The sequence below is a fragment of the Lepeophtheirus salmonis genome, chromosome 10 (assembly GCF_016086655.4).
Source record: "Lepeophtheirus salmonis chromosome 10, UVic_Lsal_1.4, whole genome shotgun sequence".
Lineage (NCBI taxonomy): Eukaryota > Metazoa > Arthropoda > Copepoda > Siphonostomatoida > Caligidae > Lepeophtheirus > Lepeophtheirus salmonis.
Window position 1 is genome coordinate 5604461 of NC_052140.2, and position 26776 is coordinate 5631236.

General features: G+C 31.8%; 1 protein-coding gene across 3 annotated transcripts in view; it reads right to left on the reverse strand.

Moving 5' to 3' along the window:
• Nucleotides 1-26776, reverse strand: part of LOC121125462 (MAP kinase-interacting serine/threonine-protein kinase 1) — a 120230-nt gene that overhangs the window by 7980 nt on the left and 85474 nt on the right. For all 3 annotated transcript variants that reach the window (XM_040720663.2, XM_040720662.2, XM_040720664.2), the window contains exon 6: nt 19868-20001. In XM_040720663.2, the coding sequence (XP_040576597.1) occupies nt 19868-20001 (134 nt within the window). The remainder of the gene's footprint in view (nt 1-19867; nt 20002-26776) is intronic.

A 26776-nucleotide genomic window follows, 5' to 3' on the forward strand; every position in this document is an offset into this window, starting at 1 on the left:
TCACATTTAGGTACACCTAAGCGTTCCCTCTGAGGCCGCACTTGAGCATGGGGGGCATGACGTCCACATTGTTGCTGACCCTGAATAGGACCATCACTGTGGGCGGAAAATTGGTCTTCATAATAATGGGAACTTCCTGATGATCAGACACAGCCATCTGTTGTTCCTGAAGTTGACCTTTTGGTCCTGGGAGAAGTTTTTCTCATCTGAGTAAAAGTTGAGGATGTTCTTCGTGGTTGGCTTTTTGAACTTCATCTGCAGCTTCTTGGCCTTTTCAAATCGCCTTTGTTTGATCGCAGTGCTTATGAACTGGCCTCTCCGTAGTGCATATGACTTGTATCTTATGGTCTCCTTCGTGATCTTAATCATTAAGGTGTGAGACACTCCCTGGACATTAACCTGATGGGCCTTCCAGGGTCCTCCTTGATAAGGTTCTATGTGGAGTATACAATATCACCGTCATGAGTATCAGAAAGACGCCTGTGAGTGTTTCTTTTTATGGCAAACACTTTAGGGTCCCCTCCCTTCTCACTATATTTATTATAAATGCCCCTAAAGTTCTTCACAGTGTTATAGGACAAGTTATTAAACTGGGCAATCTCTTTGTTGGTCCTTTGTGCACGAAATCCACACAACATGGCTCCTGCAGATTCCCTTTCATATTTGAAAATTATGTTTGTTTTGGTTATGCAGTTTCTGTAAACCGACTATCAGCTGATTAACATAGTTAGCCAGTTGGGCTTATTCATGGATAGATATTGCACTTTTAAAAACGGACATCAATTACGTTTCCACCCTGGACATATTAAGACAACATTGCGACCCTCTTCCAAAACATTATTTAAGTGATAAGGGTTACCATGTTCATTTTTGATTTCCTTTATTTTTACTTACCAAAAGCACATACGATTTGAAACTCTAAATATATGTATACACTATTAATGAATTTTTTTCGATATGTTGATAAAATTTTATTGATTTTTTTTTTTAATTTTCAAAAATGGGGAGGAAAATTTTTTAAAGATTCAGTCTGTAAAAAATGAATAAAAGCTTAAGTCCTTAGAGTATAATTTAGGATCAACAACAGAGTAATTTCTGTTAATGGTTTGCTAGATACATATTTGGATTTTCAAAATATCGTAATGAATATAAAAATAATGACAACAGCTATGGGAAAAAAAAAAAACCCCATATATTCAGGTAGTAACCACAAAAAGTCAGGCCCAATTTCATTATAATATTTTTATTGGACCCTACACTTTAAAAAAAAAAAGGTCACAAAACCCTGCTCAGGTTGAAATTCCCGATTGTCATGGTGTAAAAACTTGTTTGAGAAAGTGGGACCAGCTTTTTCGGGTTGTCAATTCAGTACTAGTACTAGAATTGATTAAAAAAGACGTCATTGATATGTGGGGCTGAACTGAACAAGTCTGAGACTCTACTGGACAGGACTCAAGTCTTTAGTCCTAAATAATGATTAGCACAATATTAGTTATAAACAGCCTTGTGAGGGATTAGGAAAAAAATTGCAATCAGAAATTCACTTTAATATAGCAGTATAACGATCAGGGTCATTTCCAATCAGGGGCCTTCCATGCAAAGTGCCACACTCTTCTCCCATCGCCATCACCGATTTTGATAAATTTTGATCAGGATGATCAAAGAAACAATATGTGCAAAATTGTAGACTTGTGGAGGCACAAGGCCTATTTGGGAGTCATTCAAAATTTTGGCCTCCTTCAAAAGATCTTTTAAGAGTACGAGCTTCGATTCATATTTTATAAAAAATGGCATATGTGCAAAAAAAATTATGAAAACATTATTGCAAAATATAAAATATGGCCATGCTTCAAAATTGATTTCGCCATTTTTTTTTTTGTAAGAATTTTAGCCTACTCATATTTTATATTTGTCAATAAAATTATGGGATCACCTTCATTCAGGCCTATAACTGGAAAAGGTCATAATCAACATAATAGTAAATTACGTCTTATTTATACGTCTTATATAAATAAAGTGATTTTAACATATAAGTCTATTGCACTTTTCCAACTTGAATTAGTTTAACATATACATAGACGTATTTGAGTGGTTTTTTCTTGTTTTATCCTGTTTGATCATGATCTGTTTTGATGTATAGCATGAATTCTATAACTAATTGGAACACATGGGTTGAAAATAATAGAGTACTTGTATTTTCTTGTTGATATTTATTTGCAGTTTTTCTTGATTACATATTCGTCTTTGAAACTTATGAATAAAGGACAGTATTATAGAGATTGATATATAGTGAATAATTTGTTAAAATATAATCTTATTAAATTGTTTATTCGCATTGTTAGTTAATATAGTTTTGGCTAAAAAAAAAAAAAGATACAGTGTGCAACAGGGAAATTTTCCTCGTCATTGATTTTTTTTTTTTGTACTAATTAAGGTTTCAGGTGGTGACATCTTAAGCCATGATCCGATACCTGTGTTGTTTTTCTTGCGCATTGTTTTGATTTGATAAAAGTCGGACGAAAAATGAGTGAGCAGGAATAAAAAAGGCAACTCTGACGTTGATCTAAAATTAATTTCAGACATTGTCCGTGTGACCGTGAGGATAGTCTGGAACATCAAGGTGGCAAGGAGAATGGAAAAAGGAGTCAAAAGGAAGGGAGGAAGTGGAAGAAATGGTTTGAAGTGAGATGAAACATTTCTCAAGTCCCTGGAGGCCAAGATCAAGTAATATCAAACAGCATCAATACACTGCATGGCTGACAATTTCAACGTGAACTAGATTACCATCATATGAAGATCTTCTCAGACTCAGCCTCTCCACCTTCAAAAAGGCTCTTCCCATCCGTTTTTTATAGTTCTCTGGACCATTGTGTGAAACAGCGAGATCTTTTGCATGGGCCCTCATGGACCTGAGGGGATTGACCTGGCCTGTTTTCTTTAACTCCTAAGATCCAGTTTGACCTTTTTGACATAACCTTTCTTCCTGTCCAACGTTTTGGACTTGCATGGACGGTGGTCCTGGGGACGCCCAACTACTTTTAACGAATATAAATTTGTGGATCATGGTCAAGTGTTATTTTTTGTAATTGTATGTAAGTTAGAGAGCGAACTTTGATTTGTTTTGTTTAGTAACTAATTGTTTAGGCTTTAATAAATCAAAATAATAATTAATTTTAATCACTCTATCTTTCATAAATTATTGAATTAGTAATTAAGTAAGTAAGAAAAAATCATTTCTTATTATAGATAAATATAATTATTTTTAAATGGGAAATGAAGATATTCATCATCACAGAGACAGGAGGTACTAATTTATAACGTGTATATGTATGTTGTACATACAATGTGGGTGCATTTCTTTAAAAAAACTGTTTTTCTCTTACAAATATATATATCTTCAACATACATTGTTGGCATAATTAATTATGCATACACTAACTTTATTATTTTTAACAAAAAAAATTGTCAAATTTTCCCCTATATATTTCATAAATATTTTTTTGCAGGAGTAAAATAACTCAAAATTCACATAGTGCAGGGAAATTTAAAATATTATAGTACTCATTACAAAGAGAATAGTGCTGGCTCTAATTTTCTTGCATAGTATATTCTTATTTATTATTTTGTATCAGCCTTGTTTTTTTAGCCAGAACAGGACTTGGGAGACTTATTTTGTGGCTGTGGCATAGGGGAGTATGAGGTTGCTTGGACATGGCCGGCCACAGTCTCTCGGTGGAGATCTTTAGTGTGTCGATGCTGGGATGTCGTGTATCCGGAAGTCAGAAAAACTATCCTTGAGCTATTGCTACGTGTTCCTGTCCAAGTGCCCCGGGGGGGAGTTCTGCCAGAATACAACGTTTCCTTCTGGGTAGTCAAAATTCAACCAGGACAAGACCACCTCCTTAAGGACGTCCTAGTACTCCTTGGCATCTTCCTAGCATCATCACAGTGCCTGGGAACTATGTGAAGTTGACTGGCGGAACCTCATCTACAACGTAGGCGTGGTAGTGGCTATTGTTGGATAGCATAATGGAACGCGGTTAATAAAAATAACGGATATAAAGTTGTAAATAAATGCCATGTCAATCTTTGGGTTCCACTTTGTAATACATACATTGAAATAAATAGTAATTTTCAACATCAAGAGAAGCCTGTTATTTTGAATAATTTTTTTAATTTACTACTTAAATTTGATATTTTTTTACCAGTGAACGAGTCGCATTCAAATGCAATTTGTGAAAAAAAAACATAAAACTATGGACTAGTTTAGCCTTTAAATGTGTTAGAATAATAGCACACATATCGACAAGATACGTTGATTTTTAATTTGGCGAGTCCAAGTGAATACAACTCGGAATAATAGAAAACCAAAAACAAAGAATACTTCAACTGTTTCCTTAGTTTCTACTATTTTTAGCAAACTACAGATATTTAAATGAAAAATATTATGCAGATATAAAGTATGCAAATTTCTTGCAAAGCAAAAAATTGTCTACGTAAGTATATCTCATGTTTCACGTCATTTCATATTTGACTCTCATAAAAATATGTACATTAGTGCTGTTAGGTCTATCGATATTATTGTGGGTCCGGGGTGTTGACACATTTGAAACGGCACAATATTAAATTTGCACTAGAACCGGTACTTACAGATCAATAAGTTATTATGAGTATTCATACCAATTTTTGAGCAAAAAAAAGACAAAAAGAAATATCATCGCTCCTCCCATACCAAACAAAAAATCTTGAAGATCCCCTATAACTGCGTACGAAATAGCAATAGGATGGGTTGTAGATCTGGAACGATAGACCCAGGTGCGGTATAGTAAAAACTGTTTTGGGTAATCCAACTCTTAATTATGTATATTAAGACGAAGTTGAACTGAGGCTATGTTGTTGCCTGTGTTTTTTTGTTAGTTTGTTTATCAATTGGTCATAAGGATTACGGGAAAGGTTACAAATCGATTTTGATCTATCTTGGTACGAAGATTTTATATATTGATAGTAAAATGTCATTCAATGTCGAGAAGTGAAGATCAAAGATGCACAAAACGTTAAATATGTATAATCAACCATATCTTTGAAACATATTGAGAAACAGAGCTCAAATTGGTGTCCATATATAGATTTAATAAAGATACATCATAAAACAAAACTCCAATTTAGGAAAATGCTGAAGCATACACTCTACCGAGTGCCCATTATAGTTAAAGAATATTTGTAGTGAAAATGTATCGACAAATACCGAAATACACAAACATAATTTTCAACTCACTACCAGGAGCGTTACTAACTTCCGTTCTTTGGGGAGGGTGGAGGCTTAGCCTCAATAGTTTTAAACAGAGTTATGGCACTTATATAAATAGGTTTATTTTACATATATACTAGTTGCAGGGCTGAATAGTGGCGAATTTAAACAAAGAATGAAGGTAGAAGAAATGAGATTGAGGGAGAAGTGAAAAGCGGGGAGACAGAAAGAAGGATAGAGAAGGAAAATGAGGTTTTATTCCGTTAAAAAAAACAGGCTCTTAACGATTTTGGAGGGCCAAAAATATCAGAGGAACATGCTTGGTTATTTTATACGTCTACCTTCTAAATTTTAAAACTGATCTATTCTACCAGTTTGGATTTCATGTGCAATAACACCAAAAAGAGGCTATAAATATACGATGTGTGTTCAAAAAGAGGGATAACTTTGTATTTTTATGAAAAAAATATGTATTTAATTATCAAGATTGATGTTGTCCCTTTCAAAGTAATCCCCTGCAGATACAATACACTTGTGTGAACGCTTTTTCTACAAAGTACTTCTCATAAGCACAGTAAAGCATTGATGCTCCCCAGTGATGCAATCTTTATCTCCTCAATCGTTGCAAATCTCCGTTCTTTAATAGATCTCTTCAGTTTAAGGAACAAGAAAAAGTCGTATGGGACCAAATCCGGTGAATACGGTAGCTGAGCCATGATTGTGGTGTTGTTTTTGGACAAAAATATCTTACAAGCAAAGAAGAGTGAACAGAGTCGTTATTGTGGTGCAAAAACCATAAATTGTTTTCCATAATTCTGGACGTTTTCTTCGATTTGCTTCTCGCAAGTCGCGGATAAATTCAAGATAATACTCTTTATTGACCATATGTTAAAAATCCCATATGTAATACAACACGGTATTCCAAAAAAATAGTGAGCAAGACTTTGTCTATCATTGGCATATTCCCAGCCTTTTTGGAAGAGTTTCACCGTATGCCACTGTTAACATTTTAACTGTTTTGGAGCACTTATTTTCATTTTTTTACACGCAATCAAATGCTTATTCTTTTATCCATGTTTTCAATTGCAAAAAATGGTCGAACATGCAATATACTTCTAACTTTTGTGCCTCTCACAAATAAACTAAACATATTATATAGCTGAAACATTAAATAAACGTTTGTCGTGAATGTACTAACATAAAAAAATGGAGCATACCCAATGTACGTTACCCTCGAAATTTGAAAAAGTTACCTTGCTTTTGAATACATCTCGTACATCTATAAGATATGATAAAGATTTTGGGGGCCCTCAGAAACTTATAAGGAGACTCAAGCCCCCCACGATGCGATGACATTGTTCACTACTAAATACTATGTTGAGGCATTCTATAAGAATATGATTTAGTATTTGTGTTCTACCCCTGAATATTTGCAAGTTTTTTGTTTTTTTTATAGATTAATAGAAAATTTGATTTATTTTTTCCTTAATACTAATAATATGTAAATTATTATTGCATTTCAATTCTATATTTATAGGTACATGTATTGTACTTATAATCTAAACTAAGTAGTAAGTTTTCTTTTGTATTAAAGCTGCAATAAATCTCTTACGAATATGCATTTATTTTTACATATAAAAAGATTTTTGCTAATTCCGTTTTTTTAAAAAGAATTATCAGTATCTAAGCTAGCAGTATTAAATCCGTAATTACCTTCTCTTTCATATCAGCTTTTATATCTAAATATTGTTTTATAATTAGAGTTGTAGAAAATATCAAACTCAATTTCTGTGTCTCTAGGAATGTGTTAGTTAACAATTTTAAGCCATGGGATTGAAAAAACTTTCCTGAGGACATCATGATGAGATGTACATCTGTCTTAATATCTACCGAGTTCAATGTCTTCGGTAGGGTCAACATTGAATTGTGGGGGACAGAGATATAGTCCTATAGGTAAGCGTGAAGACATATCCAACAAATTCTTATGTTTTGATGGATAAAAATACATCAACACTCATTGAATTTTGTGTATTTTGCATTTTTTAAGCGATCCAATTTTGAAATATTAACATTTTCCACTCATCGTAAATAGATTGCTTTATGGTTTCGATCTTGGTATCTCATTCCCAAGGAAGGAATCTACTCTACTCCCCCATAAGGTCTGGTAGTTTTCCTCGTAGGAGAATTCGTACAAGGACGTGAAATTCGGAATCCAAATTTATACATCTCTTGAAATGGATGATCAAGTTAGAAGTATCTTCCTTCGATTGCCTAGTTCTTCCTTTTACGAAGGGTGACGTCATCAAGTTAGCCTTGAAATCGGAAAAAATGTGATGATAATGTTTATGATTTGCTAGTAAACCCCATAAAAAATGGGATCACAACAAAATAAAACGAAAATCCTTCGAGTCGCATATTTTTAAATATATCTTTTTTTTAATATATACATTGAATATTTTTCTTTAATATAACTTTTGATATTCCTTATGACTATGTATTATGAATAAGTTATAAGGGTCTGAAGAAGAGTGTCGTTTTTCAGTATTTTTCAGCCTCAAAATGGAAATATATTGAGTTCAAAACAAGATGCAGAATCAATCAAAACATTTTTTTAGAATAAAAAACATATTCTATATGTTTCATTATTGCTACTTTTAATTATGGAGAATAATAGAATTTAATCAGAGAAAAGTAATTACTCTTAGATAAATAAATAGTTTCTATAAATGTGTTCACTTGACGTCATGATAAACAGGCAAATGTTATTAGAAAAAGATATTTAAATCCCTCTCCTGCTTAAAACCACTAATTACTATAAGTATTGCATTTAGACGGCTATACTAAAGGCACATCAAACCAGTTTTAAACAAATAGCACAAAATGACCTCCTCTCATTTTTGAACGCATGAATGGAAAAACATTGAACGATTAACGGATTTTTTTAAAAACAGTATTCATTTTGTTTCTCTTTCTCTATTGTACTTATACAACATTTTTTACTCCAAGACCAAACCTAAAACCAAATACTCACGACCACTTGCTCAATTTTCCCACAAAATTAGTTCTCTACAAATAAACTTTTTGTTTGCTAGGAGTATACTGAATTATTTTATAACTAACCACGCATCCTCCTTAAAATCACACTATAAGTTGAACGGGTAAATTGTATAAATGCATAGTTTATCTTTCTATATCGAAATTGGAGACAGCGGTAGCAGATAGTTAAACTTCAATTATCACATATTTTAGTAATAAAACAATAACATTGCTAAGGATAATGAAGCGATTCCTCAAATAACAAAGAACATATTATTAGACTAGGAGGAAAGGGATCTCGACTCAATCGATTGCAATCGCTAGAATTAGTTTCAAAGTAGGATTAGACAATCATATGAATTTGTACTGTATATTTCTATTAGTATAGAGAGTGAGGACTAAAAAATCCTATAGCCCACGGATCTACCTCCAAGACCCCCCTGAATACTTCATAAGAGACAAACTCACAGTATACTCCACAAAATAACACCTTCTATTTACTTTCATGATCCTCCAAAGTGCTAATCGTCATCTCGAAAAAGTTGATATCCCTCTCCTCATCATCCAATGATATATTCTTCACTTATGGAAGTTATTTTCTTATATTAAAAGGTTGCAAATATAGAATTTGAACTACCTGCTGTCGCTGTCTTCAATTTCGATATGGAAAGAGAAAGTATGACGTGATGGCAAACTTATATAATGTACCCAATTGAGCTTACTATATAAATTTTCTGCAAAGAAGAGATAAAGTATAAAGTGACGTCATATGTGGTAAGTAATATGAGTTATCTTGGAATGAAGAATATTTTTTGTAACCGACAAACTTTGGACTAAAATGAGTCTGTTGTCGTCATTTCGTTTAAAAAGGGAACGAATAAGTGCATTACCAGAAATTTTTCCGAAATAACCGGACAAACGTAAAAAAAGTGATTGGGTCTAAGTCTGCATTATACCTTACTGCTTATAACTTTATATGATTAATTTTTATTTCTCATTATTAACTTACAAACCTCAGTAGAAATAGAAATAAAAAAAATATATAAAAAACTTATTGGGAATTATTTGATTATGACCATAATGAGGAAGTGTCCTAGGCCCACCTTCTTTGACAAAAAAAAATTTCTTCCTTGTTATTCTAACTACCAATCCCCCCCCCTCCTCACTGTATTAAATGAGGATATTCTTTAAGGTCACCTTTTGTGGATGGTTCCGGGTTTTTTACAAATATCATGATGTTTTTTATTGCATCTCTCAACTTTTCCTCTAATAAAAAAAGGACTCGAGAATTTATAATGCCAAGTTGACTGAAGGATTGTTTTAAATTAAGATTTTCACAGTTTAACAATCAATGATTTAACTTCAAGTTCCGAACATTACTGACAAGATGAGGAACAAAATTCAACAGCATGATCCAACAACTTTGTCCTTTATTAAAATATACTGCTAGTGATGAAAATTGTGTGTATTTTGGACATGTTTAAAATAAACAAACGAAAATCAACTGTGACAGTTTGAAGAATGTTTTTGGAGGAGAGCAGTTTAGCTGTCATGACATTTCATTAAAACAGCTACAAGGAGCTGTGACGAGGGGATATCTAAATAAGTAGTATAATTGGCAAGAAATACTCCAATGTCGATTCTCAAATTTTACTCGTAGTCTAAGAAGGACTTATAGTTGTAACTTCCCCAACCAATCCTCAAAGGGTATATTCGTTTTTATGAGTACACACGAATGATCAATCATGTTTTGAATATAATTGAACTCAGTAGAAAAGGAAGTTCACTACTCAAAAATTAAACAATAATGAGAAGAGCAGAGGAAAAGAAGAATCATTATTCAGATGGTAAATTCCAAAAAAAAACGGACAAGTAAAAAAATATACACAATTTTCATCACTAGATAGTGCTCCCCAGAGTGTCACTATTTAGATATACATAATAAAAATAATTTATTGTTTAAAAAATCATACGTATAAAAAATATAGAGTGGTGACGCTGTCATGGTTGACCAAAATATTAAAATGGTAGTAGTCATAAATAGGTATGTGAGCCCCATAGAGGGCACTTTAAATATTTGTAATTTCGATCCTCACTAAGTTCTACATTAGATTATATTTTTCTTTTTGGAAGTCTTAAGTTTTAATAGAAGTAAAGGGGTTTTCATTAAGAGTGTTTCAACTTTTTATATAAATAAAACACTAACGGTTAAAGATTTTGCCAAGTCTATTTTTCAGTACAAATTCTAACACATAAATATATGTATCAAAATGTGTTTATCTAGCATGGACAAGACGAGCATGTTTGCAGAAGTCCAATCGCTGAACAATATTGTACACTACTTTTTCTAATGAACTGACCGTTATTGCAGCAATTTTGCCTTCGATATTTTCACTGAGCTCTTCTAACGTCGCCGGTTTATTGGTGTAGACTAATGACTTCATGTAAACCCAAAAGAAAATAATCTAAAGGTGTTAAATCCCACGATCAAGGCGGCAAATCAACTGGTCCATTGCTCGAAATAATGCGTACACAAATTTTGCCTTGCAATAAATCCCTTGTAACGTATGCTGGGTAATAATTGGCAACATCCTGTTGAAACTACATGTCTCCCAAGTTCATACCTTGCAATTAGGTCAAAAAAATCAGTTATCAATGAACTATAGCAATTTCCATTACCAGTAACGTGGAAATTATCCTCATAAACGAAAAAATATGGCCCTACGATCCCCCCAGCATAAAGTTCACACCAAAGAGTAATTTTTTAGGAATGTAATGATATCTCGTGAGGCACTTGCAGAATGCTGCCTAAACAATAATGTATATTTGCTTATTAACAAAGCCATTGAGTCAAAAATGAGCTTCATCTTTGAAGATGATTTTGCAATGAAAATCAGCATTAGTATTGAACAGTTCTTTTGATAATAAATTTGGTTAATTTTCAATCGCTGAACAAGTGTATATCGCTCCATGAGCAAATATATACTAATGAAGTTTCTAAATGCCAAAGAAATAAAAAAAAATATGGCGTCGTTTTTTCCCTTTGTCACAAAAAAGTCAAATTGAGTAATGTCTCTCAATTTGTTCCTAAGTTACGGTCGATTATGCATTTTATACGTTAACTTACCTTGACCTTTCAAAATTTTATGAAATCTTACTATGACTATATATTTATTCTTCATACCTAGCTTGATCAAAATTGATCCATATTCGTAGTGACAAACAAACAGAGATAAAAACATAACCACTGTTCTACTTCGTTGCTGAAGTAATTATAATTGCGCCGTCTAACGTAGGGACCATGAATTAAATCATAATCTTTCACGACTAGTTTAATATAACTTATTTTTCTTGAAGAATCAAATTCATTATTTAAGTTCTCCAGTATTTATTATTGACCGTCTCATTAAGATGTTCTTAAGATCCCTAAGTTTATAAACTGGTTTCCAGGGATCTTGCTGAAGGAGAATTCCCTGGAAAATATGAAACCTTAGTATACACAAACAGGCTGAACTATAAGCTCTCTCGATGACAAATTTGCAAAGAAGAAACCCAACTAATTATAGAAAATTAAAATGATAGAAATTTTGTTCACTTGAATGTATTAATTTGTCCTGATACCGTTGTGAAAAGCTTAAAGAATCAAATGAGATCTTCTTTATTTTCGATGCATTTAAGATTATGTGAAGGCCTTTTTGTTCCAATGGCTTTAGAATTGTTCTTAACTCCCTGAAATCGATTTAGATTTATCACCATAAAATAATAGAAAACATTGCTCTAAATGACAATAACAAAAATAAACTAGACCATAGATTAGAGCTATTTTTACGGTGGCTTTTTTAAACGGTTCCCTATTTTTAATTATAAATATTATTTCAGTTGATATGATAACAAAGATTTATTGTTTCAATGTAAAAAAATATATATTATAATTATTTTTCCACAAATGGACGAAAGAAGCACTATGGAATATGTAAGATTAAGAGATGAAGACATTATGCTTTTCAAATATCAGACACTAGACTCAAAATCATCCAGGAGGTATATTTGGTATTTATTAAAAAAAAAAAAAAAAAAAAATGGTCGACTCGACTACAAAAATATCAGAAGGTTTGATAAAATTCTCCTCTGGAAGATTCCAAAATTCCTCCTGGATCCTTTATATCATCGCAGATTTTGTGTTACTGGAGGATCTATTGGTGTGATCCTCAACAGGATAACACACAAGTAAGTACATGGGGTTGAAGGTCTCGTGAGCTTGGAGGCCAAACATTGAGTCCAACAAAGTCGAAAAAAATAATCTGACAACTAAGGAAACATTTGTTTTTTTCTGCCAGAAGTTGAGCTCTTCGTATTTTGTATAATTTATATAACAAATCATCTGCCAAACACTTCTTGATCAGCCGTTAAGAACAGTTGAGATCCTTGGTCATGGCCCTCATCGATTTGTATGGCCCATCATTTATGATATTTTGCATATTTGAATTAAAATCCTCATTCTTCTGGCAGTGAGATGTTATTATCAGCACGCTTTGCTGTTGATTCATATTCCTCTCCAGACTCTTCCAGCTCATTTTTGACTCTACAGACAAGGGTTAAGGTTTAAGAAGTTTTGGAACCTCAACATTGACACGTCCGGTGCTGATCACAACATGGACACTCTTGCAACTCGCAACTATGTCCTAATTGCGCATAGTTTATATGCAACTGTTGTAAGCGTTCAAAGCTCCTTGTTAAACAACGGCTAACCACTGTAAAAATGCATATTTTGAAACTTTGAACTTTTTACATTTTAGAAACAAAATCCGTTGGTCAACTCCTTCACAATTTACTATGGGACCCCTTTAAATTCTAACATATATGTTATATATATATACTAGAATTTGGGTTTTTTAAATCCGGAAAATTTAAGTAGAATTTATTTCCCAAAGTAGTTTTACAATTTAGAAATTTTCTGCTCCTACATGAAGGGATCCATAATGAAGTCAATCACTCAAACCATCCACCTCCAGCTTCAACTAAAGCCTATCAGATGGCACAGATCTCGATGAGCAACTTCTTGTCCATGATGGGCTCGAGAATGAAGGCCCACAAGGAGTCAACAGTGTTATGTACATGCTTATTGGACTATCTCTTTAATACATTCTACACATAGTAGTCCAAGGGTTTCGGATCTGACGAGATGGGAGGCCACATTTCCTTTGTTTGATAGAGCTTTCAGAAAGTCTAAAGTATTTTTTTGCTCCAGACACGATCTTCAGTATTCTTTGCGGGTGTTTATGATCCCTGAGACTCCTTAAAAGCCTTGACATCATCGTAAACAGTTGATTTGGCAGCTTCGTAAACTCAATCATCTCTTTGGGTGTGCACCCGGCACGGACACAAACAATAGTGGCTTCACAGTATTCGTATTTGGATGTCAAGGATTTTGTATTTTTTCTTATAGAATTTTGTCAGCTAAATCTGATGAGCATACTTTCATGAACGTAGATTCTAGGGTTGCCATGATATTGAGGTCTAAGTTTGTTCCAGATTTAAAATCCTTACTCTATATTTATTAACTATTTGTATGCATTTGCCTTATTAGAATGAGAATCAAGGATCAATTGGAATGTATCATTTGAACAGGGCAAGTTGATTCCTAAGTATTGAAAGGATATACATAAATACTTAGGTATCAACTTGACCTTTTAACTTTCTAAATAGAGTCTGAGAAGGGAAAAATATTTTTTTAATATCTACAACACGGCCAAAAATATGTAACTTCAACCTCCACATATGTAAAATTAATTCTAATTTCCCTTCTATAACGAATTAAATTGAAATAATAATGATTAAGTGCAGGTAAGGAAACCTCTGAGGTAGCAATGGATCTCTTTGACTACGTTTTATTCATATACATCGATTAAAGGTTGACCATAACCTCCATTATTTTATTTAAAATCGGAGACATTTTAAAACTATTTGAATCAAACTACTATCTCTTTAGTATCCAGCACGGTTTATCTTTTTACTTAAAATTATTTAGAGTGTTGTAGCATCTTTAATGGCACGTCAATAATATAGAAAAGGGATGTCCAACTTTTTAATATCATTGGCTGCATTGCCGCTTGATATATTTTAATGGGTCAGAGAACCTATTATATGAAATTTCATGAATAATGCCTTCCTATATATAAGCTAGTATATACATATTTATTTCAAATTTACGCCAAATCTAATTTTTTAAGGTCAATATGGCAACCCTGTTCAGGGCGTTTGTAGAATTATGATTCTTTTTTCCCGGGAGGAGGGAGCTATTTTGGTTTTTTTTAAAATAATTTTTTTTATTGAATTACCATTTTCTTTTTAAAAAAAACATTCCCTTCGTTTTCTCATTAAAAAAATTTCCTCCAGAACTTACAATAATTTTTCAAAAACTACAAAATATCTTATGGGCGTTCTAAACGTTTTGATGAGATTGTGACAATTTTGCTAAAAATACTACTTGAAGTGAGAATGAGTAGTGGCCAAAGTTGTACTATCAGGATAGTAGTTCATGTGGTTCTTGAACAATAAAACTGAAACCTACAAAAAGTCGAACTGAGACTGCAATATAGTGCTTATCAGTCTCGGTTCTTGTGTTTTTGTTCCTGTATAGAATATATAAAGAAAAGAAAATATATGTTATTAAAATAAATTAGCTTTAATCAACTAAGTCAATTTGCTTATTTTTTTTAGTGTAATTTCAGCGTTTTCCAATGATTTTTTTACGTGCAAGGGTGATACAGTTGTATTTGAGTTCCAAATAACTAAGGACTTCTTATAGATATGAAAAGTGGTTTTAGGAACAAGACAACGTAAATAAAAGAGGGAAGGGGTTGGGTAGATTATGAATCGAAGTCCTCCACTATATGTCAACTCTAATATTTCTTAAGTTAGTGTTTCCTAAACTTTACTATGCATAGGCCCTCTACACCTATACATTTTTGCTGGGGCAACTCTAGCTTACTATCACGCCCCCCACATGGAAAATAATTGCCTAAAGCAACCTTAGTTTTAGGGACACCTACTGGAACTTGGTAAACTACCCACTCTGCTTATAAGGCAGCTATGGCCCTGGTAGTATCTAATATCATTTCCTGGGCCTAGTGACGACCTTTCTTAAGTGCCTATTACCAAATTGAGTATGTATGAAAAAAAAAATAAGCGAGATCAAAGACCGGAAGAGAGACCGAAACCATTGAAATGAAAGAACCGCTAAACCTGAACCGGGTAAAACCTTGGTAGTGAGCCTCACTTAAATATTAAGCAGACTGCAATGCGTCCCGCAGACCACGGATCGGACACACCTGGTATAGAGTGATGAGGCTTAGTCTTTTGAGTTTGCACGGATAGTTGACGTTATCTATCAATGAAGAAAAAATCGGCATACACCTGACTTGTACCTTTTCTAGGGACAAAATCAAACAGTTGCTATTATGATTCCAGATCTGTATATTATGATTGGGAGGGTATAAATTTTGTAATACTTCACCATGAACGAAGGGCTAAGGATTTTGAAACTTATTTTAATGATTTCCATGTTGCAGTTGGTCTTTCCTATAAAATAGTATACATATATGCCACTTAAATCTCAGATCATGCAAGATGTAAATTCTTAAGTCTAAGTAATCATCTACCACCGTAAGACTTGGCAAAGGCACTCAATGAATATAGTTTAAAATCACCCCTCCCCCCTTTAAAACTGATATATTGTCAAAATTGCACTTTAACCAACTGTATTTTCAAAAAAAAATCGGGGGAGAAACCTCTGAACACCAAATAATCAGAATCCATCACTGGCCATACGACATAGGTATATTACATATGTTATCCTAAAAAATAAATTAACTCAATGAATTTTACACTCTTTCAAATAATACTTTTTAATGTACTATCAGTCCTAAATTTTCGAAACAAGTTTGGTTTGACTTCCTTTAAAGTAAAATCCATTAATATATATAATTATTTATAAGCTTTTTCGTAGTTTTGACTTTTGTATAATGCAGACTAAAATTCTAAATAAGATAGTTTAATATTAATTGATATTTGGTTGAATGGTAATAGATTTGGATACTATGCTGATACTCTTTGATACAAATCTTTATCGGAGCCACTATCAAAAAAATGATATTCGGCCTTGCAAAAATTTTTAAACTAAAATTTAATATCCACAACAATTGTATCAATATCATTTATAATAAGGACTATAGTAGGTTTGCCGGGCATTGTCCGGCACATTTAAGTGTTTGATGGGTTGGGAACACCTAAAAGGAAGACTCATGATTGTTTGGGATAATAACTGATTGTAAATTAATCATGTAAGAGCATTTGAATATGAAAATGAATAGCTTAATTAATTTTGGGAAAGAAATTGTAATAGACATTATCCTTCAATTTTTCGAGGTTTAAAATCCCATTTTTTATTTTTGTCTTCAATCCAACGTTGGGCTAAAAAGTCCCGAGCTTAACAAAGAAATACTTTTTTTCATATTTTCTTATTTTTTCACTTTATGGAACAAAGTTCCAAAATATTTTTTAAACCGTATTTTTCTGTATACTAAGCAGTGTAAAATTAAAAGAGCAATTTTTTAAAAATCCATTGTTTGTAAATAACATTAATAGCGTCACAATTAGCATAGTAACGTAGAAACTAAACAACAGGTTGTCATGAAATTTGGATAGCTGTCTTTTCAAGGTTGGTACTGACAGAAAATGACGTGAATAATAAATAGCACCATCTGCGTGTCAAGCCCTGGACTTTTCCGCCCATGTGTTATACAGATAGAAATTGGTGCATTAAAATGAAAATATATTGACATATTTGTTTGCTTAGTTTACCTTTACATAACCTTACTTTGTCTACAACCATGGCAACATAGGCGTCTTGTATGTAGCATAAATTAAAGTTTATGAGGGTATTTATAGCTAAAATATTTACAAAATAAAATATGACTATAAATATGTGGGAGGAACAAAAGCGTTACTTCTATCTCGTTGTCATATTTGAAGAAAAAAACACACACCTCACAGATGTTAGTTGAAAACGTTCTCTTTTATTAAAAAAATATATGAACTTATACGAATTCTTCAAACTTTTTAAAAAGTCCTTTAAGATACTCATGGGTAAATAATAGTTATTGGTTGATAAGTTCAACAACCATCAACGATTTAAAAAAAAAAGAATATAATTTTGAAACATTTGTAAGTTTCTGTATATCTAATCCACCGTTAGAACATTGTCTAAATTTAAAGAGTATAGTTCTTTGTTCAGTCATTCTACTTATGTGTATATTATGACATCATGGGTATACTTGTAACCCATTCAAATTGTGGGTATATACAAAATGGTCGAGAATGAGAGTCTTATTAACTTTACGTCATTAAATTAAGATTATTGTTTGTAGAGATTTCATTACCCGGCAGGATGGGGCCCAAAACCCAGGGGCAGTTCCTAATATGGTTAATGTCGGCAACTGCCAAGGGCATAATGTTATTATTAAGATGTAACTATAGGGCGTTATATAAGCTAAAACTGTCATTGATTATATTTCTTCAAAAATTCAGAACTTTATCTGTTTTAGTTTTTCTTTAAATTTGATGTTCAGTGTAAAACTACGTATCGATATTTCATAATTTAGGGATCTAAAAGAGCTGCCGTTATGAAAATTTTCATTGGGATAGTTTCTCCTGGATTTCCAACTGTACTGAGCTTTTTACAATTATTCTCGCTTACATTTTTCAATTTCTCAATCCCTATTGCTCTCCTATGGCCCCACTTTTGAGTGCCTCCCAGAATTTTTTCAGTGATTTGCCTCTTCACATCCAACCACCTCTTCTTCTGATACATCATTGCTCATAACGAAGTAGAAGTTACTGTTTTTACCTAATATGATGTTATGCTTGTTTTTACATCCATGAGTATTATGTTAAATGAAGACCCTTCATCTCTACAGTCGAATGATAACGGATAATTATGTGATTATCACTTCCTCCGTTCGAATTGCTCTGATCGTTTGTTTCTTTTTTCTTATATTTATTATAAATTAATAGTATCTTTTTGTCTCTGGTTCGAAAACAGTAGTGATATATTATTTATATTAGAAAACGAAATGTGAATTCCCACGCGGCGAGCATTACCCCATGTGAATTTTCCCGTGGCGAGTAAGCCCACGGCAAATTCTCTAAATCAAGCTTTACTGACACAGTAATTTAGACCTCTTACACAGGGAAACGGTTTCAGAATAGAAATAAAAAATATTTATTTTTGTTTTCGACTTGCATCCGATAATCCATTTTTTACTAGTAACTGATTTTTAAAATGCGTTATTCTATTGTTGCATGACGTATTCAGAAGAAATAATGTCTTATCTTCTTGATTAATGTTACCTGGTTTGATAAGTTTATTATAATGATTTGTTGAATATGCGATGGAATTAAAATAATATAAAATTATTATTTTATGATTTATATAATATATTGTACTTTCTTCCGACACATTAAATATATCTTCACACGTATTTGCCGGAACTTAGGTATACATGGCGAGGTATATAAATAGACAATAGTTTTATATTAAATATTTTTAAAACAACATAAGCAAGAATGAAGAAGTAAAGTCAGAATTGTCTCATTTCAATTATAGAATTTTTTTCTTTATTTATTGTTCGGGTTATCCATATATGTAAACAAACTTTATTTTTCTTTAGTCCAGTGATTCTCAAGAGTACATGAAGAATCTTCAAGAAGTAGGTGAGATTTAGGAACTTTGTTCATACATAATAAAGTTTTCGCTGATGAGGCTTAAAACATATTTCGAAGGGGATAAGTCAATTAAAAAGTTTGAGAACCACTCGCTTATACTTTCGAACTTCTTCGAAGTTAGATACCTATGAATGATATTATAATTTTTTAACTATTAAACTTGAATATTCTGAATTACCATACAATGTATGCTAAAAAAGGAAGTATAATAAAATAATATCAGACATTGATATTTCAATCTCGGTTTGACAGCTAAAAACGTTTTCCTAACTATTTGAAATTTAGCATCTATGATTATTTTAATGCATAACATTGAAATATAACTAACGATATTCGATTTTCTAACTTTTTAGTTTTCGTCCCGCTCTACTTCAAAAACTCTTTCATACACCGGTCAATAAGTTTTCAGTGGGAATATTTTTGTATTTTTTACTTCCTGTCTTTCTGGAGAGGCTCTCACCACTATTAATAAGCCTCTTGACCTTACATACAACCTCAACAGAAGAATTCAAAATGTCAAATTTTTTTGCCTTGTTGCTCCATTGTCGTAATTTGTTGACGTGTTGCAACCAAAAATACTTTGTATGAAAGCTGATAAATTTCCCAACAGTATCTTTTTTATAACTTAAGATGAACTGGAAGTAATAATACCTTAATGGAGCTCTAATTGGCGTGGTACAATTTGCTCACGCAAGTGCATATTCTAACACAAGTTACCACAATCTGTGAGTAATTTAATTTTTTTATAACACTTTTTTTCAAGACCACTCAGTATTAATCATAAAATATGTTACTTACTGAGCAGAAAGTCGTTGAACGGGGTCCTTAATGAGCAATTTTGATACAAGATCAACTGCATTTGATGATACTTTGGTCCAATTTGTTTCGGAGAAATCCACAATTCCCTTTCGAATGGATGATTTTAAATTACGCTAGGAAAAAGAATAGAAATAAAAAAGTTTGTTTAATTGGCATATTTAATAGAGAAATAATTATTCTTCCAAATTTATCCTTTCCATAATTAAGAGCATAAATGCATTAATTACTGTTTTAAAACTATAAATATTTGACAATTATATTATAAAAAAACTTTGTTGAGTTGCATTTGCTCTCCAAAAAATAATTCCGTATGTCATGTACAAGGCAGAGTTGTTCCAAGGTCATTTTTAAAGTGTGACTTGAGTATTAATTTGTAAAGACGTGTCCCCATTTCGGACTCCGTCTTAATGCATTTAAAAATGTACACATTATGAAAGATTTATGGCGCTTAAATATAGTAATTACAATAACGTGAAATAAAGGATGTTTGTTAGTCCAAGAACATTTAAATGGTTAGTCTCAGCCTGCATGATCATGGCCATGACCGGGATTTTTTTGGAGGGTTAAATGACTCTTTTTTTTTTATGTGATATTTTTGTAGATTTTTATTTTTTTAGGCAAATTTTTGAATTACTAAATTTTTATTCAATAGTATTGAAAACATTGACATTTTTGGCTGAACGTTTGAAATTACAAGATACTTTTTCATTTTTTTGTACAAAAAGACAACAATAATTTCACTTTTTGACATTTATTATGAAAATGTATTTGGATTTCATAATGTTATTTTACCCACAAATGTATTTCAAGATTGACAATAACCACAGGTAAATAGTTCAATGTCCTATTTTTACAGCAGTACTGCTGATTTAACTGTGAGAATTTGTCACTGTTTAGTTCATTAAACCGTATTGCCACTCTATTTTTTTTCTCGCGATGTGATTTTTTTTTTTTTTTTTTCAGGAGAAATTTTGAATTACTTTTTTTTTTTGTAATAATAAAGAAACACTTTAAATTTTTTGTTTATATGTTGTCAAGTTATAAAATTTAATTCTGTATTGAAAATATTTATAACAAAAATAATTTCACTCCTTGACATCTAATATACGAATGTACTTTGACGACATAATTTTATTTTGTAGACAAATTTTAATTAAGCCCATCAAATGGTTTGACATCATTTGAGTAGATCTGGAGATTTTTGGTGTAGTTATCTTGTATATTTTTAAAGCAAAGTTTGTCTATTTGACGACGCTTAAAAATTACTGGCAATGCTGGGTTCTACTGGTAGGATATGTACACTACAAGGTTCAGTAACATAGCTCTATTTTTTATAATGAGGGGCAATCAGGTTGACGAAGTACCAAAGGGGTTTTGGATTAATTCTAGAGGCAAGATTCTAAATTTTCTATTGGAAATACAGACGTCAAAAATCTTATATATACAAAATTAATCTTTGAATCTTCCTCCTTCTGCTGCTATGCAGTTTTTTCAGGTAGTAACATTTTGTACAACACCCTACTACTAAAAATTAAAAGTTAAGAGATTATTGCATTAACCAGTTGATTCGTCTTGGATTGCTGCAAATCTTATGAAAGGTGGTGGAACGCAAAATACAAATTCAATTGGACACAAGTGCCTGTATTAAGCGATCTTCACTTTGTTCTAAATTTGTGACAAGGCAAGTTAGGAGTAGGTAAGTTAAGTGGCATTGGATTGAAAAGGGTTTAATTTACATAACATTAGTAAATATATATTTAATAATATATTGTAATAAAATAAACTTTTTAATTGTAATAAACTTCAACAAAAAAATTTTTAATCATACATTTGGTTTAAAAACATTCTGAAAGGATTGTTACGTAGCAATCTGTTGATTGTTTACTGTTACTGACTATTTGATTTACGGAATTTTAGCAATTTGTATCTTGGCATTTACACTTTTAAAGTGGTTCAATTGTGAGTACAAATTTGTTCCGTCATCCTCAAAGCAGGGGTAAATTAAGACAAACTGATTTTTTTTTTAATCAAAACCAGGAGGCCACCATCCAAAATTTTGAACTTGATTTTGCTTATTTTCTGGGTTTTATTGATAAACAGTTTTTGGGTTTTTATTATTTTTCTTGAATAAGTTAGGTACTTTTACATTCCATTTAAATATACATGTCAAATGTGTCCTCCTGCCCATGTGTCCGTGGAACGGACAGGCTCATACTAGTAAATAGTACAAATAAAATGCTTTAACACAATGTTAATAGAAATACAAGATTATACCATAACGCGTGTACGACTGATGTTTGACTTCCACCACGCTTTTAATAGTGACGTCATAGACTATGAGTGGTAGCGTGTTTTGTCAAAATTTGCCTGTCTTGCCCAGCAGTCGGTACCATATATCAGATTGAAAATTCTAGCAGGTCCGATTACATGATGGTCTAACCTGGTATTTCTATTAACCTTGGTTTGACATAATATTGTATAAAATTAAACTAATTGCAAATTACCTCCTAAGTTTATATTAATGTGATTCATGGAAGTAAGTTAATTACTTCAATTTCTAAGATACTAAAAACTATTTTTTGAATTCATTTTCACAATTTGAAATAGAAAAAATGATATAGTCGCAAATAACTCCACTATTTTTTAAAATAACGAGTTAAAAATGAAGCCATCAGATTTGGTCTCATACAAGTATTTTAAATTAGCGGGGTTTGTGTAAATCGGTGAACTGAAACCAGATTTATTTTGGAAAAAAAAGACATTTTTAAGACCTTAGCAGAATAGTTAATAATTAATTATATAACCTTCTAATCATCCCCAATCATGAAAAAAAGACATGTTGCCAATTAAAATGTCCATTGTTTTTGAATGAAGTAATCATCCCTCTAAAACGTCTGTCTATAAGAAAATTTATTCAAAGATAAATAAAAAAAATTAAACAATCAAGGACTATAAAAATACCAAAGTTTGGTTTAGTCTGTGTATGACATTGGGAGATCTAATATGATTTTCAAAACTCTGTACAACAAAATTTTAAATGGGTAATTTCAATATGAAACAAAAGTGACTCTTTTCGAATTGAAAAAACTAAGACTCACGACGAAATTGGAACTAGAATCCTTGTAGTCCCTTACACTATGGAATAGAAATAAATTTGAGAATTTGGAGTTGTGATGAAAGGCTAGATATTCGACTTAGAGTTGCAGTACAAGAACTTTTCCCTAGCTCTGTCAAATAGTTGTTATCTATGATATTAATGGATCATCCATCTAAGGAATATTCGATTTTTGCCTCCTTAACTCCATTAATGACATTTTCAAAAGCATTTTGACGGATACGTTGGTCCTTCAATCCTACGGTCCTAGCTGCTCTTGATTCATAGATAGGATTGAATAATATTAAAACGAAGAAAATAATAAACGATAGCTAGAACGTACAATAATAAGTTCTAGCCATACACCTTTTACTTTGAACTCCATGTATCTTGTCTATTGAAAGAGGTTATGTTGAAAAGCTCAAAGGACATAGTTATTAAATATGTTGAGTAAAAAAACCATGTCATGGCGATTTCATTATTTATTCTTTTTGATTAATAAACAAAGTAATAAGTTATTTCATACTTATGCTCCGTTTCTAAAAGGATAGGAATACAATTCCTTGTTGATCCCTCGTCCTTAATAGAATATATAATATATTGGTCATTTTATAATTTCTATTAATAAATTTTGGCTATTTCTTCATAGAAATAATATAATAACTACTCTTTCCATAAAATATTACTAGGCAATATTTTAATATAGGATCGAATTAAATACTATGTAGATTATAATAATACCTAAATCATTTTAAAAATGGTGAAGAAATAATATGACAGTGATCGTCTGGGAGTATATGAGAGATAAATGGCAGTTGGTATGATTGACTTATTTGGTCAACTACCATATGATTTTGGGCATTTTTTTTCTGTTTCTTTTTGGAGTAAAGGTTGCGTGATATAATAAAGGTGCACTCTGTTCTGAGTTTCTCCCTTTTTACACCCTTCTCTCTATCTCCTCTCTTCTCTTCTCCCTCTGTCTTTTTCTACATCCTTCTCTCTGACTCTTTAGTTTCATTTAGCCCATTTACAAGGTAAAATATGTATTTGATTCAGCCAGCAACACAGTTACCCTCTGCTAGTAATTTATTAAGAAATTAACTATTTTACATAATTATTGAAATGATTCCTATTTCAGGAAGAAAATGTATTGTTTTATTGTCAAATCAGAACGATTTGTGAATATATCTTATAGAATTACAAACATTTCATTAGAGCAATTAAATGTTAATTTGTTTGGTTATTAAATATAATTTATTGGTGGATACACTAAATTTGAAAAATATCCAATCTAATGAATCATTCGTTTGTAGTTATATTTTGCTAGTAGATATAAATTTTGCATAAATAATCATAATTACGAATCGTATAATTGTGGGAGCGTAGAACTTAAGCAATCTCCACAATGGCATGATAATATATATGTATATGGAATCCTTAAGCAATGCATTTGAAAAAAAATGAAGGGGAGTAACTCCCAAAATATTATATGTACTTGGTAGTGTTTTTCCTTCGTTAGGGTTTCATTTTAATGAATGCAACTGGGTACCCATTAATATGGATACTAGGGTTTTTCATTTCCCTAGAAATTGCACATGAGTGAGATCCCGGGAATTACCCTGAGTAAACAGTAAACTATGTGAAACTTAATCATAGTATTGCAAACATGCTATCTTAAAGATAGCAAATGAAAAATTAAATTCTTCTTATATATATTATGTATGTTTATGTTAAAATTCTAAATTAAAACAATTTACTATAAACAATGATAGTAAAATCTCCTTGTATACAACATTTTTTCGTTGTTTTCTATCCATTTGATCTAAATATAATCAAATCTGCACCCTCTTTTGACACTCTTGAAAAGGCAACACATAATTGACCCTGTTAAAATTTTGATTTTGGTAGACATAATTTTTTTTCTTCAAATGTTTGACCTTGTGATTTATTTATATACATACAGTGTCATTGCTAACTTGTCATGTTCTTTCTTCAACCATAATGAATATTGAAGATATATACTAAGATTAACTCGCTAATCGTCTTCTTGGTTCATTTACCTAATTCCCCTATTAATTCGTATTTCATATACGTTCTCTATTTCTCTGTTTTCCTCGTAGGTCTAAACCTTCCTTGAAGTCAATTCCTGGGACTCTGATTAACACTCTTGTCAAAAAGTGCAACTGTCTCCAGAGTAATATAGACTAACCGGAGGATGAAGTCATAACGTCTCTACAAAAGATATATCCTTACAGACAAAATGAAGGCCATCCGAGTTACCCACGGAAGAAAATTGCTGAACAATTTTAAGTACTATGATACCCGAATAATCGGGTGAGAAACAGACAGATCCCACAACATCCAGAACGACAGATGGTTGGCCAACGAAAGAGCTAATATTCTTCCCGTCTTCACGAACAATGGATGAGCCAGTAGAAGATTACCTCTCATTATTTAAGGCACTATTGTTTCTTGTGTCTTCATCCCTCCGTCAACGGATGGACTACGAATACCATACTCTTCCCAAATTATCTCTAAGAGTCTAGCTCACAAAATCCTTCTCATAATAATCTCCAAAGTGCAAGTTATAATATACGCGATGAAGCACAAGAACCAGGAACTCCCTTCTCGGCTTTGTGATTACGTCTGTGAAACAATATTAATTATCATTGAAGGGAAATACGAATAACTAATACGTAATACAAATACTATTCACAATATGAATATACTAATTTAGAGTGTTTACTAACGTTTACTTGAAAGAAATCGATCGAGAACCTCACATCTTGATCTGATCAGTTATCTACTGGTTTTCTTTTTTTTCTTCATTATTGTTACTAAACTTATAATATTTCAAATTTTTATATTAATTTATTTGTAGTTTTATCATTATTATTTGTTCATTGTATGTTTTCTGATTTGGATTAAAAAGTATCATTTTTGGCTGATGTAATATGCGTAAAAAAAAACCAAAAAAAAACCATACATTTGTCCTTGAAAATAATTATTAACAAAAATTGTTTTCACAAAATATTTTATCAAAATATTATCATTGTAATTAAGCACCAGAGTTTTTATTTGTGGGATTTATGAAAGTCAGTTAGTGGCTTCAATTTATAATATACCTAAAACAGATTTCTCAATTCATTTTATAATTTGTAATTTGCACAATTTTTGAACACGAATAACTTCACGTAATATGATGATAGAGAGCAAAAATGGTGTTACGATATCTGGCATCATCCAAGAATTTTAAATGAGTTTGATTTGTTCAAATACAGTAACTGGATGAATACCGGAAAACCAGCATTTATAAGACCTTTGTAGAATCGTCATTAATTAATTATCTAATCAACAAATGATTCATAGTTACGAAATAAGATATGTTTTTAATTAAGTGTTCAACTTTTTGTATAAAATATTTTTACCTACAATAACTACTATTAAAAAGTTTTTATTGAGTTATAAAATCATGAAAAAAACACTTGATATTAATATACAAAAGTTTGATTTATTCATTGTATGGACAGTGAAGGACGTCACCTATCGGATATGATTTTTTCAAAACTTTAACTTTAAACGTGTACTATCAATATGAAACAAAAATTAAATTTGTTGATTTGCTTTCTGGAAAAAAGAAAGTATGCCATATTTCTCCGGGCTTCGGGTTTTTTCGTCTTAAACTATTCTGCCTCAGGAAATTTTTCTTTAAACAATTTTGCACATATTGGCTCAAAGATATTGCACCTTAATATACAGCAAATGAGATTTATAGTTTGTTATTGTTTATTTTT